Genomic DNA, 18986 nt, shown 5'->3' with positions numbered 1-18986 from the left:
GATCTTTGTAAGTGGATGCGTAGTTGATTTGAAAGTATCATTTATTCATTAAGACCTTTGTTGCACAAACTACATCACTTGCTAAATGGCCTACCGATTAACCTCATTTAATACACAAGAGTATGCAACTAATAGACCAAAAAATTCCCTAACTGACCTTCCACACCTTTTTAGCATACCTATTGCACATCAAGGTGCAATTGCTAGTTTTAGGCTAATGTCATATTACTCCATTGATTGTCTTCTTCCACTTTCATTGCTGAAATATCTGTATGTTTCTTTCAACATCAAAACAAAAATGGCAACAAACAAAAAGATAATTGGCTTAAGGTACTCGACAAGCCAAAAATTATGAAATCTAAACAAGAAGCAATCCTTTTATTATTTACACAAAAAACAATAACTTGTCAGTTTTTAGCAAGTAGGCAAGGACTCTAGCTATATCACAACTCTTGTTATTTATAGGCATTGCATTGATAGCAACAAATTTTGCATAGAGATAAATGGGTATTTTGCAAGAAAGCATGTAATTGAAAATATTCACCAACAAATATATACAAATTTCATTAGATTGTTAGAAAGTTCAAACTGTGATGGAAGGGTTTAATAATAGTTTTGAATCTTGTTACAACAATCTACCCTTGTTTTTTGGACTTTTGTTTTTCTATAAATATTTGTGGTGATATTGACCTTTTTATTGATTGTAAAAAAGGAGAATACTGTGGTAGAAGGAATCTTGCAATCTTAAATAAAATTATAGAATAATTCCTTATTTGAAAAAAAATGAAACTATATACACATTCATTGCAAATGATTTAGTAATATAGATATTTAAATGAAAAGACGAAGTAATATAGGATTAATTGAATCTAAATTATTTATGTAGAGGAATGCTTGACTTATATTAAGTAAAATTATTCTTAAAATAGTTTCATTAAATGTATTGGCACTAGCAATGAAGATCAATTGTTCATACTTTCAATTTGGACAATCGTATAAATAATATTATATTTAAATTATTAAACTAAAAAATATAATTATGCAACTAAAATGAAATGTGTACAATTGCACATGTCATGATTCGCTATATGGACATATTGTCCCCTCACACATCAATAAAATTAATTAAGAATTTGCACTACGCCATTATCATATATTCATATACTCAAAAATATCATTTTAAATATTTCTTCATACTGCATGATTAAAGGCTTCAACATCAACCTCTTCATCCTCCCCTATATACTGCAAAATAAGAATAAGATATCTGTAAGTCACTAAGTTACTAATAATACTAATGCAATACAAATGAAATATGAATCAAGCTTAAAAACATTTCAAGTAGCTTTTAAATTGAAAGAATTTTTCTTGTCCCAAAAAAAAAGTATTTAAACAATTTATATATCATTAAAATTCACTTGAACTTCTAGCCACATCACACATTATAGAACAAACAATACCACAGTAAGTTAGTAGTTCATAGGGTTCCTATCAACATATTTTTGTCCACTTAAAAAGACAACATACCCACTTCATGTAGTGATTTATATTTTATACAAAATCAAGTTATGTCCATACATATATACCACAATCATTAATGCTATAGTCATTAATTCTTGACAATACTTTTTAAACATTTTTATTTATTTTCGTTAAGATCACGCTTAATGCTTTTACTAGGTATTCTATTTTTTTTTTCAAAACCAACAAGACTACATGCCATATTTAAGTGGATTGAGAATTAACCTTAGATGTTAGTTTTTTTATTGAGGGAAAAATAAGTTTTGAAGGGGACCCAAAACCTTTGACATAGAAAAATTATAGCCAAGTTGCAAAGAACCAAACCCAAGGGCCTAAAGTGCATAAACCATAGAGAAACAACAGGTAGCTAAACAATGCTTGACATTTTCCTATCAATCTTCACCCCCTTCGCCCTAGGATGGAAGTTTGAAATTGATTTAGGAAGACCCCTTTTCCATCTTTGGATGGTCGTCCAAGAAGTGTCCTCATCTAGATCAATTGAATGAGGACAAGGGATGTCATCCTCCCCCACCACCACCTCCAAGGACACCTTAGATGCTGGTTAATCCTCATTAGGAAATTATGAACCTTTTTAAAATGTTTTTTATTCAAATAACCAGCAAAACAAGGGTGTCGACCCTTTATACAACAACACGTAGGCAGCAAAAGGAAAGAAAGCGAAACAAGGGTGCTGACCCTAAACACACCCAAGTCAAATAGACCTTTAACAAGAAGTCAGAAGACCACTGTTAAAGGCCTACCAAACCAGCAACAACTGAAACAACCCAGCTAAAGAGTGGGGAGAAACACCCAAAACGTGACATAGAGGAGTGGGGGGGGGGGGGGGGAGGCGGAGGGGGGAGACTTAAATTTCTGCCTACAACAAACAAAAATCCAAGCAATACTATTATTAGGAACATTGTAGGAGTGATCAAGCGGGTAGTTCCCCACAGGGTTTCTATCCACAACTGGAGCAAACTGTTGCTGCAAAACAACATCGAGAGCAGACTCACCAAGAGTAGAACATTATTGCAGAACAAGAGCAACATGGGTAGAATCCTCAAGACCAGAAGAGGCAACTCCAATCTTTTTAAAATGTTGCATTATTTATCTTTCATAGCTTTAAAAAAATTGTTGGTTCATTCTCAGTAATAAAGACTGATTCAAATCTTTTTGTGAAGTTTTATTTAAAAAACACACAACAAACTTCATAAGTCAATATTCACGTAATATATTTATACACAGCCTATTATTTTTTACAAGGTAGTGTTGTGATATTTCAAAAGTATAGCGTGTTCAACCAATAACGTGCATTTCCTAAAAAGTACAAATTTTAATCACAAAAACAAAAATTGAATAGTTTCTCTACATTGGAGTTATTTCAAACTTCATTGTTGATGAATTAAGTTGTCTACTTATAAGTTTCCACCATGGATTGGACCAACTTATTCAATTTTATAATTGGATTTTAAAATAAATATACTTTGTTATAGGGTCATGAATTCAATTCCACTTACAGTTGTATCTACTAACTCATTAGATTTTTGTGCATTAGAGGTAAATATATACAAGCAATATTGAAAATCGTTTATCTACATCGAGCTGAAAACTATTAAACATGTTCTATAAAAAGAATGACTATTGACAACATGAAATTAAATCAAACTTTGGGAAGGCCTCCATGTGAACAAGAATAGGGCAAATAATGCCAAAATTTCCTCAAGGCCAAATGATAATAGGGCCAAGGATTGTGATGTCTTGGACAAATCTATTTTGGCTAAAAGGCCATCAATAGTAAAGATAAGGGAGTTCAAAGGGGTCAACAATCTCCAAAGGAGTGATAAAATGGAGACAAATATAGACAAGCATTATAGGAAGGGTGAAAACTTGATTTTGAATTATGAAGCTTTTCCAAAGGAGGAAGATTACACTAATAATTCAGAGAGAGAGAGAGAGATTTCCAGTAAATACTTAATAAGGTAACTCCCTTGAGGATTGCAACCTCCAAATTATATTCTTAAATGGTTTATGAATAAAAATGAAAGAGTTAAATTAGAATGAATCAACTACATTAACTCTTGCTATGAGGCGATCGGTAACTCTATTGGCCGTTTCCTGAAGGTCGATGATGCTACGTCCTCAATGAAACTCGCTACCTTTGCCCGCATTCTTGTTGATATTGACATCTTTGCTCCTCTCCCGGGTGATGTGGTTCTTATGGTGGGGGATAGGCCTTGGCCACAACTGCTAGATTTTGAAGGCCTCCCCTTTCGTTGTAGAAGATGCTTCTCTATTGGCCATCTTGCTTCGGGTTACTCTTCTCCACAACACAAAGGGGTTTCTACCTGGTGGAAGAATGCTATTGCTGACCACTTAACAGTACATGCTACGGATTTTGCGTTTGCTAGCTCCTCCCATGTGGATGATGTCGTGTCCCCCAAAGCTCATGTTGCTCCTACTGATGTTTTTGTGGCCTCGTCTCCGGAGGCCCCCACTTCCACTTCTCCTATCCTGCAGCCCTCCCCTACAGCTGGATCTGCTCCTCTTGCTGATGTTCTATCACAGCTTATTGTTGTTGATGTTCTGCAGCCCCCTACGGCCCTCTTCCAGCCTTCTGATGTCTCCAGCGTTGTTGACCCTGCGGGGGCCCTTCTGGCGGATCTTAGCATTGCTTGGTCTATGGTTGCTCGTAGGCGCAAGGGGAAATCTTTTCCCCTGCCCCATACCCCCCTCTTGGGAGTTTGGGTGGCTCGTCCCCACCTTGAGTGGGGTTTGTTCCCTGGTTGGTTAGGTTCTTGTGTTTGTTCCTTTCCGCCTTTGGGTTGTGGTTCTCTTCCAACATCATCTCTCTTGATGTTGCTTTTTGGTAAGGGTCAATGCCCTAGTTAACGCTGTTTTTTAAATCAAAAACAAATAAACATGGACCAACCCTAAAGGAGGGTTCTGTTAAGTTCAGTTCAATGCAATGAAGTATGTTAAGGGATGTCTATGGAATAAGAAAGGAACTAGAAAGGCTTCAATCCAAGATGGGCAAGATTGAGAGTATACAAGAAGCCTTGAATGTCTCACTAAGTAAGATCATTCAACTAGGAAAAGTTATATCAAGACCTTTGTTGACATTATTGTGCTTTAGGAAATATAGCGAAGAGGAAAGAGAATTCCCCTTTGAACTAGCCTAAGTAAAAGGAATGGATGCAAAATGAAGCTAAAGTAGAGTGCTATGATTGATTTGGACAATAGGATTGTGGAGAATCATCTAGAGTTTGAAAGGGAGGAGTGGAATGCGATGGATCCTCTTATGAACCTTTCATCTTCTCACATGTAATCCTTGTGGTATCTATTGTCTTCATGCTATTTGTCTATTGCATCCTTGTTGGTTAACACTATTCCTTGTGTACTTCTCATGACTTATTTTTTCGTTTGAAGTATATTTAAGTTAACGTTTATCTTCTAGTTATTGTCAAACGTGTTTGGGCCCTCTCAAAACCCGCTTTTATGCTCTAAACAAAAAAAACAAACTGGTATTAGTGATGGCTACAAAAGATTTCAATCAATCATTATAATTATATTTATCCAAAATGTATATGAATTAATTTGTTGCAAGATTGCATTCACCCATGTCTTGTTAAATCAAAGGTTAAAGTCAATTAGAATTGTCTGTAAGTTTAGTTCATTGCTCACTTATCCTCCATTTCCTTATTTAATATCACACTATTTTAAATCCTATATCTTTGTCATTATAAATCGCCATTATCTCTTTACTCCCATACTTCTATCATCGACACTCTCCATATCTCTTTAGCTTGTCACTTCTTTTGTATGTACGTCCCATCCTCAACTTAACTCATTTATTTTTTTCAAGTCCATCCATCCATTTGACCTACTATTTTCTTTTAGGTTCATCCCTCCATCACTTTGACCCACAATCTACCTTTTAGATCATTCCTCTTGCCACCCTTGTCAACAATTTACCCATTTAAGTTATATGAATTGCATGTATAGATGATTAAATCACATCATTTAAAATTCGAACAAACTTATAATGATCACATATTACAAGCTTGTGATTTATTGTGCTCAATATTTTGCATTAAAGCTCTAGTCTTCTAAATAAGCATTGGTTTAGTAGCATTACCAACACCCTTGATTTGGAAAGAATATTGCTTGGGATGTGATAGATAAAATTTCCTACTCACAAGGTCATCTCTAGCAACCTCATCCAAGTCTTGCATGGCTCAATGAAAGATGCAAGTACATATCAATATTTTTCTAATTGATCAGGTGTATTGTTTATATTATTTACTTTATGGTTTTTGTTTTTGTAGAACATATCTAATTGCAATTTGTCTTAAAACAAAACCAAGCCAATAAGCGATTTAGTTTCTCTAACCTTTCATTTCAATCTTGTCCAACTATTTTATGTCAAATGTTGGGTAACTAAATTCTACATTGCACTCTCATTTTAACAAGTTTGGTACCTTGATAAACAATCATATTTAATGTTGATAGTTTTAGGATCCATATCTAGCATACTTTATTACATATTCTCCTTATTTGGCTAAGAAACATCATCCTAATTCACTAACCTCTCTAAAAATATTGGATTTTGTGTGGATGAATGATATGAATAATCCTATGAATAAAATAATATTGACATTCAATAGTTTTTGTGACAAAATAAACATTTGGGATAACGAAGAAAGCAAGAATACAAACAAAAGCTAACTCAACATATTCCACCTCTCCACTTGAAAGGATTACATTTTGCAAGTGCTTTCCTAGTATACCTTCCCATTCAAGAAAACCAATAAAAGCTAACTCAACAAACTCCACCTCTCCACTTGAGGGTTACAATTTCAGAAGAACTCTCACAAATACAAGAAGAATCTTTAATCAAAAAGGGATGATAGCTTGTTGGAAGGACGAAATGAAGAAAGTTCAAGCAGTGACGAAAAATAAATACTTTTCATGGCAATGGAAGTAGAGGATGATAAAGACAAAGGGGAAGTAGAAAAGCAGGAGTGCAATGGGGATAAAGTGGAAGAAGATCTTAAGGAAAAAGAGTAAACGAGAAGCTCAAGAAAAGAATTTCAAAGCAAAAAGTGTGAATTCAAGAAGTTATTGAAGCTCTAGAAAAGTTGGATAAAATGATTAAAAATTTGAAAGTTCAATTAGAAGAGGCAAAAAAGATTGAGGTTCTAAGAGATCAGCTTAAGGAAAAGGAATATGATTGTGAAAAACTAGAGCTTAAAATCGTCTCCTTGAGAAAGGAATTGGAGAAATATGTTGAACAATTGAATCGAAGTTTGAGGTTCAACAAAAGTGCCAAAATATTGGATGATATCATCAATTCACAAAGGTCACTATTTATTAAGATTGCTCTTGGTTTCGTTGAAGATCGAAAGAAGTCAAAGGAGGCTACAAGTTCTAAGGTTACAAATCCACCATAGATTGGAAATGAAGAAAAGATCTCAAGAATTCCACCAAGGAGGACAACAAAAAGGAGGAAATCAAGGAGGAGAATAAACTCCCACAAAAGAACAATCTACCTTTAAAGGCAAACACAAACAACTTCAAAAGGCCATTTCCTCACAAACAACTGCATATAACTAGGTTCCATCACTCCTTTAATGGCTAGTGTTTTTCATGCAATCATTTTGGTCACAAAGCAATTGATTTTAGAATTCGCGCAAGGGATAATCTTGGTTTCAACAAAAGGAACTATAATTCATTTGCTCCTCTAATAAATTATAACATTATATGCTACAAATGCAAAGATTTTGGGCACAACACATTTTTGTAGAACTATTTTTGTTGAGCCTCTGAGACCAAACAAGGAGGATGTGAATGCCAAAAGTAAGGATGTGTCTACTAAGGTTTGAAAGAAGAGGAAGTAGGAGAAAGAAGAGATATAAGAGTCCATGTTTCTTCAAACAACTCTACACACACATAACAAAAGAGATATATGGTATGTTGGTAACAGTTGCTCAATGCACATGACGTGACAAAATTAAAGTTCTTACTCTTGAACGAACGGATGAATAGTCGGTGAAATTTGGAGACAATACTAAAGGAAATATAAAAGGAAAAGGAACTTTGAGTCTAGACAATGGAAAAACAAAAACAGAGAATGTTCTATATATTAAAGGGTTAAAGAAAATCCTCTTAAGTGTAAGTCAATTGTGTGATCAAGGGCACACTATTATATTTCTCCTGGAAGAGAGTAAAATCAAGAAAGATGGTAAATGGATAACAGATGCACATAGAAAATCTAATAATATCTACACCCTCAATGAAATCAACAACCACATATGTTGCATGCGACAAGAAGATGAGAGTTGGTTATGGCATAGGAGATTGGGGCACTAAAATTTTGATAATCTTGTCAAAATCAGCTGCAAGGAAGCTATGGGAGACATGTCAAAGATTTCAAAGCCTGCAAATATCACTTGTAAGCAATGTCAACTTGGGAAGTAGACTGGAGTGAGTTTATATGAAAGGAAAACTTGAAATCAAAACCATTGGAGCTTATACATACAGATCTACCCGAAGCATGCAAGAAGAAATGTATTTTATGTTATTGATGATTACTCTAGAATGGCTCGGATAACATTTTTAAAAGAAAAGTCTGAAGCTCTTGACAAGTTCAAGGCATTCAAAGCATTAGTGGAGAATGAACCAAGTTTGAAGATCAAATGTTCTAGATTAGATAGATGAGGAGAATTCACTCCAAATGAATTTAGAGATTTTGGTGAAAAGCATGGGATAAGAAGACAATGTTCAACTACAAGAACTCCACAAAAAATTGAGTTGTAAAAAGAAAGAACAAAACAATCCAAGAAATGGCCAGAGCTATGTTACATGAGTCAAATTTACTCCAAATGAATTTAGAGATTTTGGTGAAAAGCATTGGATAAGAAGACAATGTTCAACTGCAAGAACTCCTCAAAAAATTGAGTTGTAGAAAGAAAGAACAAAACAATCCAAGAAACGGCTAGAGCTATGTTACATGAGTCAAATTTATCAGATACTTTTTGGAGAGATGAGGTTCACAAAACAGTCTACATTTTGAATCGTGCACAAATCAAGGTAAATAATAGCAAAACAACATATGAGTTATGAAAAGGAAGACTTGCAATTGTGAAGTACTTAGAAGTTTTGGAAAGTACATGTTATATAAGGAGAGATGAAGAAGATCTGGGAAAATTTGATGCTAGAGCTGACGGAGGAATATTCCTTGGCTAGTCCACAAGAAGTAAAGCTTAGAAATGCTATAAGAAGAGGTTACACAAGATTGTTGAAAGTGCAAATGTGAAAGTTGGTGAAGGAAGACACTATGAAGAGGTTCAAGGAATTGTTCCTCAAAATGAGGAAGTTTGCAAAGAAGAAGAAAAAGAGGAGGAAATTGAGAAAACGATAGTTGAACAAGAGAACCCAAAGAAAACATCAAGAGTACCACCTAAGACTCCATCCAAATTTGTCTTGAAGAATCATCTACAAGACTTGATCATTGGGGACAAAGATACATAATAGATTTAGACAAGGAGGAGATTTACTAACACTTGACAAAAAAGACACAATTTTGCTTGCTCTCTAAAATAGAACCAAAGGGTTTTATAGAAGCAAGTGAAGAGACGTATTGGATGAAGGCTATGCAAGAGGAATTGGATCAAATCAAGAAGAATGAAACTTGGGAACTTGTCCTAAGACCACAAGGCAAGAATGCCATCAAAACTAAATGGGTTTTCATAAACTAAAGAGGTTGGCCAAGTTGTGAAGAAATAGACAAGATTAGTATGCAAGGGATATGCTAAAGTCGAAGGGATTGATTTCGAAGAAACCTTTGTTCCTATTGTTAGTATGCAAAACTATAAGGACATTTTTAGCCCTTGCTAGTTTTAAGAACTTCAAAGTCTACCAAATGGATGTGAAATCAACCTTCCTAAATGGAAGCCTGGAGGAAGAAGTATACATTGAACAACCAAAATGGTTTCTCCTATGAGAGAACGATGACTATGTTTGTAGGCTAAAGAAAGTGTTTTGTGGACTAAAACAAGCCTCGAGGGCTTGGTACTCAAGGGTAGACATGCATCTTCAAGAGCAAGGCTTCAACAGATGAATTGCAAATAGCAATTTGTATATCAAGAATGAAGGAGATGATTTGTTGATTGTTATGGTCTATGTGGATGATATCATTTTTGGTATTAGTAGTGACAAGATGTGCCAAGCGTTTGCCACAAATATGTAGGAGTTTGAAATCTCCAAGCTTGGTGTGTTTCCTTTCCTCCTTGGATTACAAATGTCCCAATTAGATAAGGGGATATTTAGTTCACAAACCAAGTATATTAAGGAGATGTTGAAGAAATCCAAGATGGAAGACTACCATCTAGTGAGCACTCCCATGGTTACCAGATGCAAATTAAGAAAGGATGATAAATCTCCTGAGGCCAATCAAATTCTATTCAGGTCCATGATTAGAAGTTTATTATATGTGACAACTGCAAGGCCCGATATTATACAAGCAATTGGTTTGGTGGCACGATTTTAGGTAGCTCCAAAGTAAACTCATGTGCATGTTGTCAAAAGAATTTTTAAATATTTGAAGGCACTATGGATTTTGGATTGTGGTATCCAAGAGGTGAAGATTTCATCCTTACAACATATACGGATGTGGATTGGGCCGACAATATTAATGACAAAAAAAGCACAAGTGGAGGAGCATTTTTCCTTGGTAAAAATCTTGTATTTTGGTTGCATAAGAAACAAGATTTGATTTCTCTATTTATAGTAGAGGCAAAATATATTATAGCGGCAGCTTGTTGCACACAAGTTCTATGTATGAAACAAGCATTAAAGAATATTAAGCTTGAGTATGAAAATCCCATCTTCATTACAATATGAGTGCAATAAATATTTCAAAGAATCTGGTTATGCACTCCAAGACTAAGCATATTCCAATCAAATACCATTTCTTAAGAGAGCAGGTGGTTGATCAACAAGTGAAGTTGGAGTACATTGCTACAAATGAACAAATTACAGACATTTTCACAAAGCCTCTTCCAATAGAGACTTTTGAGTATCTAAGGGAGAAATTGGGAGCGATATCACTCTCATCTATTCACTAAGTTCTTCAAGGGAAGCATGTTTTTAGGGGAGCTATTCATTGTCTTATCTTTTGACCCTAGAAAGCCCTTGCCATTGATGTCAAAGGGGGAGGAATAGAGTAAGTGCGAAAGCATTCAGTTAGGGGGACATGTATGGCTCTTTTGCATTCCAGGATTATTTCTTTGCAGGTTTGTCATTAATGAATGACAAAGGGGAAGATTGTTGGAATTCGATTGTCAATGATATCAAAGCACAAAATTAAGAGCTAGAACAATGTGAGCCAAAGCAAGGATGAAGTGATGAAATCTAATTAAAGCGTCACTTTTAAAGTGCATTTATTGGTAGTTATTGTTTTGAATGACCCATTTATGGGTTCTGAAATGTTTTTAAAATATACTTCTTAAAGGATGACCTCCCTTGTTTGGTGCGCCCCTTCGTATGGGCTGGAATAATATTCAAATAGATTTATTTTTTCTGTTGGACCAACCTTGGCAATAGTCGGCCATTTTTCAAGGCAAATTTCAAATTAAATAAATTTCTAATTTCTTTCTTGGCCAACCTACTCGAGAAGGTGCAACCATTTGGTGAAAAGGTACTTTTGGTGGGTATAAATAACAAGTTATTGGAGATCATTCTATCATGCATTCCATTGATAATCATTCCTATTAAAAAGCATATCTGAGCAGACTTAGTGATCAGATCCTTGCTAACCCTGTGAGCATAAAGTATAAGCTGATTCTAAAGCAAGTTGTTGCAGATCCTAGGAGAAGTCTATCTCAGACTTAATGAGCAGATTTTTGCAGACCTTCTGAGCACAAAGTATCAAAGATTACGAGCATAATTCTGAAGCAATTTATTTCAAACTTTCTAGGCAGATTTTTGCAGACCTTATGAATACAAAGCATCGAAGTTTGTAAAAAGATTTTGAAGCAATTTAAGGAAGACATTATGAATAGAAAGTATACAAGTTATTAACCAGATTTCAAGAAGCTGTTTGAGCATATTTGTGGAGGTAGATCAGATCTGATTTAGAAGAACATCAAACACTTATCACTTTATTCTTTTGGAGGTTGGTGCCTCATCTTTAAAGACATTGGTGTCCCTTGCTGAGTTGGTGCTCAGTTGTGGGGATTGGTGTCTCCAATGGGTTGGTGCCTATGAAATTTGTAAGAAGTTTCTAATATAAGCAATATTTTGCCGTGGTTTTGTCCCGAGAGGGTTTCCACATAAATCGTGTGTTCTTTCTGTGTTCCCATTTGCTAGATCTTGCATTTGTGATTGATTAACTTTTGAAGTATTGCTATTGTGACGGATCAAGTTTTGGAAAGCAAAAGTTTTTAGTATACTGATTCAGCCCCCTCTCAGTATATTCATGCGGTCTTCAACAATGCATCTTCATCCAAGCACAATTGGCATATATACTCCATTCACTTAGTAATACACAACCAATTGGTATCGGAAAAGGCTGAGGAGTTAGTGTACATGCATTCCATCTTGCACCTTCTTTCCCACAAAAAAAATGACTACAAGTTGCAACAAATTTGTGGGAGATAGATCCAAAGCAAGCTGACTTGGATGCTACTCCACCAAACAATAAACAATATGCATTTCTAGAAGAGTTAGATAGCCAATATACTTCTAGTGCAAATGCTAATGTCACTCTTTGTGGTTCTTATTTATCCTCATCATCCAATTTTAATAATGATGACAATATTTATGAAGACCCATATGAGGCTGATTTCTGATTTTATTATTTTAAGACAATATCTACCATGACACTTGAGTTTGACAGATTGACATTGAAGTGGTATCTAAGTATCTTTAATTTTTATGGCAGTTTTGTTTATTATATGAATGTTACATGTAATTTTGAACTTAATGCCTGTTTATCAAATGCAAATATGTCAATATTTAGGATTTTAATATGTTTTCTGTACAGACATACTCAAAACAAAGCCGGTTCCCCATAAACTTTTGACCATACCACTATACCCAAACATGAACTGGTAACTTAGAATATAAATCAAGATACCATGAATAGACAAGTTTCCTTTCAAGCAAACATAAAATGAAGTAATATAATCAGCTAAAATAATTAATAGTTACTGCGAAGTAATTTTTTTTTATAAGTAGGAGATATTTTCCACAGCAAGTCAGATTGTGATATTGCTAACAGGATTCAACTGTGTAGTTTTCAAGTCAAACTCATTGACCCATGATTCATGTGTAGTGGTTCACAAGAACCCATCTCTCATGAGAATGAATGGTACACTTAGCACTCATTGCATCTAGGTGATGCTCACAGAGGTGAAGCATTGGTCCTTCCCGGGTTGTCACCCATCCCAATACTACTCCAACTCGAGTGCGCTTAACCATGGAGTTTCCTCCAAGGTTAAACCTGCTCAGCTTGCAACCCCATTTGCAAAACCTTCAGCAAGTGTTGTGCCTTATGAACCATTCATTATAGAGCCCCTTGCTGAAGGTTTTGCAAATGGGGTTGCAACCTAAGTGGGTTTAACCTTGGAGGAAACTCCATGGTTAAGCGCGCTCAAGTTGGAGTAGTACTAGGATGGGTGACCTTCCGGGAAGGACCAATGCTTCACCTCTGTGAGCATCACCTAGATGCAGTAAGTGCTAAGTGTACCATTCATTCTCATGAGAGATGGGTTCTTGTGAACCACTACTCATCAATCATGGGTCAATGAGTTTGACTCAAAAACTACACAGTTGAATCTTGTTAGCAATATCACAAAAAAAATAATTCTTGTCTATTATAACAAATTCATGTAATATTATAATAAAAGCACATACTTTGAAACACCCAAAAAGTCAATTTTACCTCATTATAACGACTGTCAGATATACTTATGAGAGTAGGCATATTTCTTAGAAATGTCTTCCCAGCGTTGAGTGTTTCTCCAATGCCAGGCAAACTTCCAGGAATGCTCGCTTTTCCTTGTTGAGAGTTTGATGCATCAGCTTTCTCTTCTTTATCACGAACATCAGTAGTTTCAACATTTTCACCATCAGCGTGAGTGGCCTTGCCAGTAGAGGGTAGACTGAGCCCCGAATCCCACACTTTTAACTGTCCAGAATGGAAAGAAAATCAATTTGGTAAAAAAGATGAATGCAATTCCTTTTCATGTGACAAGAAATTGTAGAAGTAATCTCTATAACAATTATACCTTCTCTACTGGTACACTAATAGGGGAGAGAGAACTGTCACTAACACTCTTTCCTCTGCTGGGCTCATCCACAAATTTATTTGCTGTTAAAATTCCCTCTTTAACATCTAATACTTGTAGCGTATGAGTTATTTCCTTAGCATGGCTTATATCATGTTGTTGAGAAAGCTTTGCTGACCTGCTCCTGTCATGGGACGAAGAAGCCCTCCTCTGTAAAGATTCTGCAAAAGCATAGTGATATGCATATTTCTTGAAATTATCCATACACATGCAGATAATTGAAAAACAACTGAAAAAAATGCATCTTTCATTCTTCAGACTTACCATTGTCAGCTCTACTAATTACTTCCACATCAATATCTTCTTTCTCAATACCTGTAGGTGCATGATTTCTATCAGATTCTAACTCCATGTGAATTGCATGATTAGGCTCCCCATCACTTACAACATTGACATCAGATTCTTCCCCATGATTGACAGGTATTGAAGTTTCCACTAGAGGAAACTCATCTACTAATTTCTGTAACCGTGCTTGTGTTCTGTCACAATTGAAGAAATTAAAAATCAGAGAATATATGACAGATTGTAAAATTAATTTAAATACTATAATGTTAATTGTTTTTGTTATGTTGTGGTTTGCAGCAATTTCAAATACAATGCATGTCACAAAAAATAAAGACAATAAATGATCACAAGCATCCACTATTAGGATATGTTGTTAGTAATAGATAAGCTACGGAAAAATACTTTTAGTTTGGATCACTGCATTAAGCAGTATTCTGACCCTTAGCCATTAAACCACCTAACAGTTTATGAAATATGTCGAGTAATGGACTGAAATGATCTCCTATTCTTGATGATGATCATAGTGTGTATTTTGTTCTGCTCCATGTGATGGATCAATCATATGTTTACTGTGACTAAAGAATAATAATCATCTTCTTATGGACCACATCCATTATGAGCTGTTGTAATGTCCCCTTCTCAATCAAGAGTAATCAATGGTCCATTGGCCTATTTCGGAGACCCGTAGGCTGTTTGGAATGGAGAATTAGGGTTTCCTATTTTTGTGGAGTTTTGCACGAGCCATTTGAGGACTGTCCGGTGGGAATTGTACATTTCTGTTCGTGGATTCCTTCTGGGTTTTTCGAAAGTTTCACGGTGGTATAACATGCATTCAGTTTTGAGGAGATGTCTGAACCTACTATTTTTAGTAAGTGGGTGTTGGGCTGACTGAATAGTACAGTTTTTCTGGGTTTTTCGAGCTCTCTCACAAGGTCTGATGAGCATGTCTTTCAGAGGTGTTTTCATGACTTACAATTTTTAGTAAGTATCAGTTCAGGCAGTGCTATTCTTGGCAGTCTTGAGCAGAGCTCCAGTTTAGTTTAGATTAGTGTTTTTTGCACCTCCGTTCACATGGTTGATTTGGCAGCAATCAGTGGTTGATTTTAATTGCTAATTAAATATTATTACTTTGTTCTAAAGTTTAATATTTAATTATTCCAACTGATTGTATTTTGGAGGAATGACTTAGGAAGGAAAATTATGTTATTTATCCAGAATCCCATTCTATTTTCCTAAGTTAGGTGGGCATCCAAATGAAGTCATTTTAACACTTAATGTTATTTTCTCAAAGTTTGAACTTGTGCACCTTGATAAAGCTCGACTAGGGAGGCTGGAAAGGGGACGCCATGTCTTGAGGTCACATGAAATGAAATGAAGTGAGTTTTAGATGAATTTGGGCGCCATTTGCATTTGAATCTCAGAGGGAGAAATCTATAAATACAAGGTATGGGCTCCTCATTTCATTATCTTGAGAATTTACACCGTTATGCTACCGGAATGGTTAGTGATTGAACTTCGAAATTGGAAGAGCTTCCTAGTTGCTTCAATTTCGTACTTGAGACACAGTACCTAGCTAGATAGTTGTTTTGAGTGAAGTTTTTGGAGTGCTTGATTTAGTTCCAGTGTGTGTTTTGGAGTTTCTATGTTGCTGCTTTGTTTTTGGTGTTGCTGGTGTTTTTGGCTGGAAGTGAGTTTTATTCGTAGCTGCCTGTGTGTTGAGAGCATCATTCTGGGTATCGACTCTATCTATCTGTACTCCCTGGGCGATAAGGTTCACAAATTTGCAGATTGAGATTTGTAGATTCAGATTTTTAGTTGCAAATCAAAATTTTCAGCTTGGCTGTACCATTTTGGTGATGCCTTGGGTTGCGTGCTGAGTGTTTGTGGTGTTCGTGTGGCTGGTTTGAGGTTTGGATCTCATCGTCTATGCTTTCCCTTTTGTTTTCTTTCGTTCTTGTGCAATTCAGAGTTGTTTTGGATGATTTGTAAGCATTTAAGTGTGTTCGTAGCTTGCTGAATTGGTGAATTTTCTGTGCATTTCCAGAATTTCAGAATTGGTGTTAGTAGTGGTTTTGGCTTGTCATCTCCGTAGTTCTCATTGTAGCTGATTGGGATCATTTCTTTGATAATATTGAGAATGTAATGCTTCTTGGATGCTAACATTGTAATGTACGTACACTTATTGTAAGGCTGATTTCAGTAGTGCTGAATAGTCAATTATTCCTACTTTATACTTGTATTTCTTGTTGAAAAGTGGAAGAGGCTAGCTTGCCGCCTTCATTGGATAATTGTAATTCTGTCCTCCCACTGCATAAGCTGTCAAGTGATATTTGTTTGTAATGGTCCTCCCGCTGCATAAGCGGTCGAGTTGAGCTTTGTTGTTGTGTTCAGTCCTCTCGCTGAAACATCATGGTAGAGTGATTAGTGTTGAGTGTGCTCTTGTTGCCTTGGCTGGTTTACCGCCAAGTATCTTGTTTACCCGTTGGTTAAGCGGAAGGGGTTGGCTTGCTGCCCATTATTGTAATCAATACTTTTAGTAGTTTGCTACTAACGATCCCCTGCTGCCATATGCTCTCACCCTCCCAGTTTGGGCTCTTGGTGATCAAAGGTGTAGGGTTCCTTTCAGTTGTTTGGATTACATTATTCTAACCCAAACGGGTGATTGGTGTGATTGTGATCTTGCTGTAAAAATCAAAAAGAAATTGTGGGAATACTACAATTGTGATGCATATACATTTTTTTAGAAAGAATACTATGATTACAGTAGTCTATCATGTCTTGGCTATATTCAGTTTATGCTTAGATATAAAAATATTAAAATGACTAAGGAAACAGAAAATGAAAAGAATCATAACTTTGTAAGATATAGACTAATATAGGAGGCAGGACCAAGCAAGGCATTTTTAAAACTAGTTCTACACCACTCAAAAGCTAACAAAGAAATAGACAGTATAATTTGTGCTACTAGTTTCATAGGATGCCCTAGCCATATGACACTGGATAGAGATCTCAGTCCATGTACATAGCAGATATGGGTAACCATCCAGGTTATGTATGCCCAAGATTTGGTCCAGGTAGACCTTATACTTACTTGGGCTGGACTGTGGGTGTACCTAGCCAAACCCCTAGCTTTTTTAATGAAAAAAGAAGAAAACTTAAAATTAAACTAATCCTAAAAGTGACTACAAAACAATAACAACTCCGAAAACAAAAGCAAATATCCATTCTTACCTTTTGTAGTGTCATAAATTGCACCCGGTGCAATTCTACACTACATAAGCACCTCCACCTTGTTGTGACCTAATCACACATCACCCCATCCCAGATAGGGAACCCCCTTAGCTTTAGGCCCTTCCGGTCGTTTGGCTTTCGTTTTTGTGTGTCTTAGTGGCAATCTCTCCGCGTTATGGGTGTTTGGGAGTCTGTTAGGGTTGATCTGCTTCTCTGTCAAGCAAATTCTATGAGGTATAGGGCCTATTTTGTCCTATTTCTAGGGTTTTGCCTTTTGTCCTAGATTTTAGGGGTTGCTGTTAGGGTTTCGAGAAAACTAAGCATACGACTGGAATCAGGACCCTTCAAGGGACCTCCCGGTGAAATTTGAGCCCAAACGGAGCAACTTTCTATTTTTAGAAAGTCCCTATTTTTTAGGGATTTTTCCGAGTCCCAGAATGTCGCCATTTTGCCAAAAATCAAACTTACTATTTTTAGTAATTTCTATTTTTAGTAAATTTCTATTTTTAGTAAGTCATCCGGCGTCCTGTCTTGGGCTCTAACTCTGACATTTTGGAAAGTTTCTATTTCGGGAAAATCTATTTATGGCAGGATCAGGCTAGCAGACAGCGGAGAATCAACATGCACAATCACTTCTAAATCTGGAAAGTTGAAAGCAGACAAGCAAGGGTCTAAAATGACTTAATGTGAGAATCATCCCTCAAGTGGAAGGTCAAAATATTCTAAGTCTGGAAGCCATGCAGAAGTGCAATAATCCACCTCTCCATGGACAGAGCAAAAATGCGCCCAGGTCTGGTCTGGGGCACTGAAACCAAGGATGGATTCACAAGTGCAATTTTCCGCCTCTCCATGGACATGTACAAAATACGCCCAGGTCTGGTCTGGGGCGCTGAAACCAAGGATGGATTCACAAGTGCAATTTTCCGCCTCTCCATGGACATGTGCAAAATGCGCCCAGGTCTGGTATGGGGCGTTGAAACCAAGGATGGATTCACAAGTGCAATTTTCCGCCTCTCCATGGACAGAGCAAAAATGCACCCAGGTCTGGTCTGGGGCGCTGAAACAAAGGATGGATTCACAAGTGCAATTTTCTGCCTCTCCATGGACAGAGCAAAAATGCGCCCAAGTCTGGTCTAGGGCGCTGAATCCATGAAGACATTCACAAGTGGAAAATTCACGAATCCTTGGCGTGGTAAAATTTCACCCAAGCAGAGAATTTGAAATTTTGCCTAAGGCACGGAATCCAAGGAGTCAAGGAAGGTTAAAAACAGAAATTCCCCTCGGGCGAATTTTCAAATATGCTATTTTTAGACATCAAACCCCGGCCAAATATAGACATTTTTATAGATTCCGAATCAGGACGAAATTCCCCATCCAATGAACCTGACTCCTAAAATTTAGGAAGATCCCTAAAAAATAGGGATATGGAGAAAAGCCAGGAAAGTTCCTTCGACAAAGCGAGATGACAAGTCGGAGTGGAGTTGAGCAAATCCCAAGAAAGATCCTGCAATCTCCCTCCAAAATTGTTAAGTGTGAAATCAACGAGTTGGTAGGAGGAATATTCCAAGTATGACGCATGACTTGGAGCATTTAAGGAAA

At 36.3% G+C, this 18986-nt stretch overlaps 1 protein-coding gene across 4 annotated transcripts in view; it reads right to left on the bottom strand.

Annotated features, from left to right (window-relative positions):
• Nucleotides 1–996: 996 nt before the first annotated feature.
• Nucleotides 997–18986, bottom strand: part of LOC131045343 (zinc finger CCCH domain-containing protein 13) — a 194320-nt gene continuing 176330 nt past the window's right edge. For 2 of the 4 annotated variants that reach the window (XM_057978923.2, XM_057978922.2), the window contains 4 exons: nucleotides 14136–14350; nucleotides 13812–14032; nucleotides 13466–13711; nucleotides 997–1245 (listed from right to left, as the gene is read on the bottom strand). In XM_057978923.2, coding sequence (XP_057834906.1) covers nucleotides 1192–1245; nucleotides 13466–13711; nucleotides 13812–14032; nucleotides 14136–14350 — 736 coding nt within the window. In that variant the 3' untranslated portion in view covers nucleotides 997–1191. The remainder of the gene's footprint in view (nucleotides 1246–13465; nucleotides 13712–13811; nucleotides 14033–14135; nucleotides 14351–18986) is intronic. The other 2 variants (XM_057978925.2, XM_057978926.2) reach the window with 2 other exon arrangements.

The sequence above is a fragment of the Cryptomeria japonica genome, chromosome 8, assembly GCF_030272615.1.
Source record: "Cryptomeria japonica chromosome 8, Sugi_1.0, whole genome shotgun sequence".
Lineage (NCBI taxonomy): Eukaryota > Viridiplantae > Streptophyta > Pinopsida > Cupressales > Cupressaceae > Cryptomeria > Cryptomeria japonica.
This window is presented reverse-complemented; position numbering and strand designations above follow the sequence as displayed.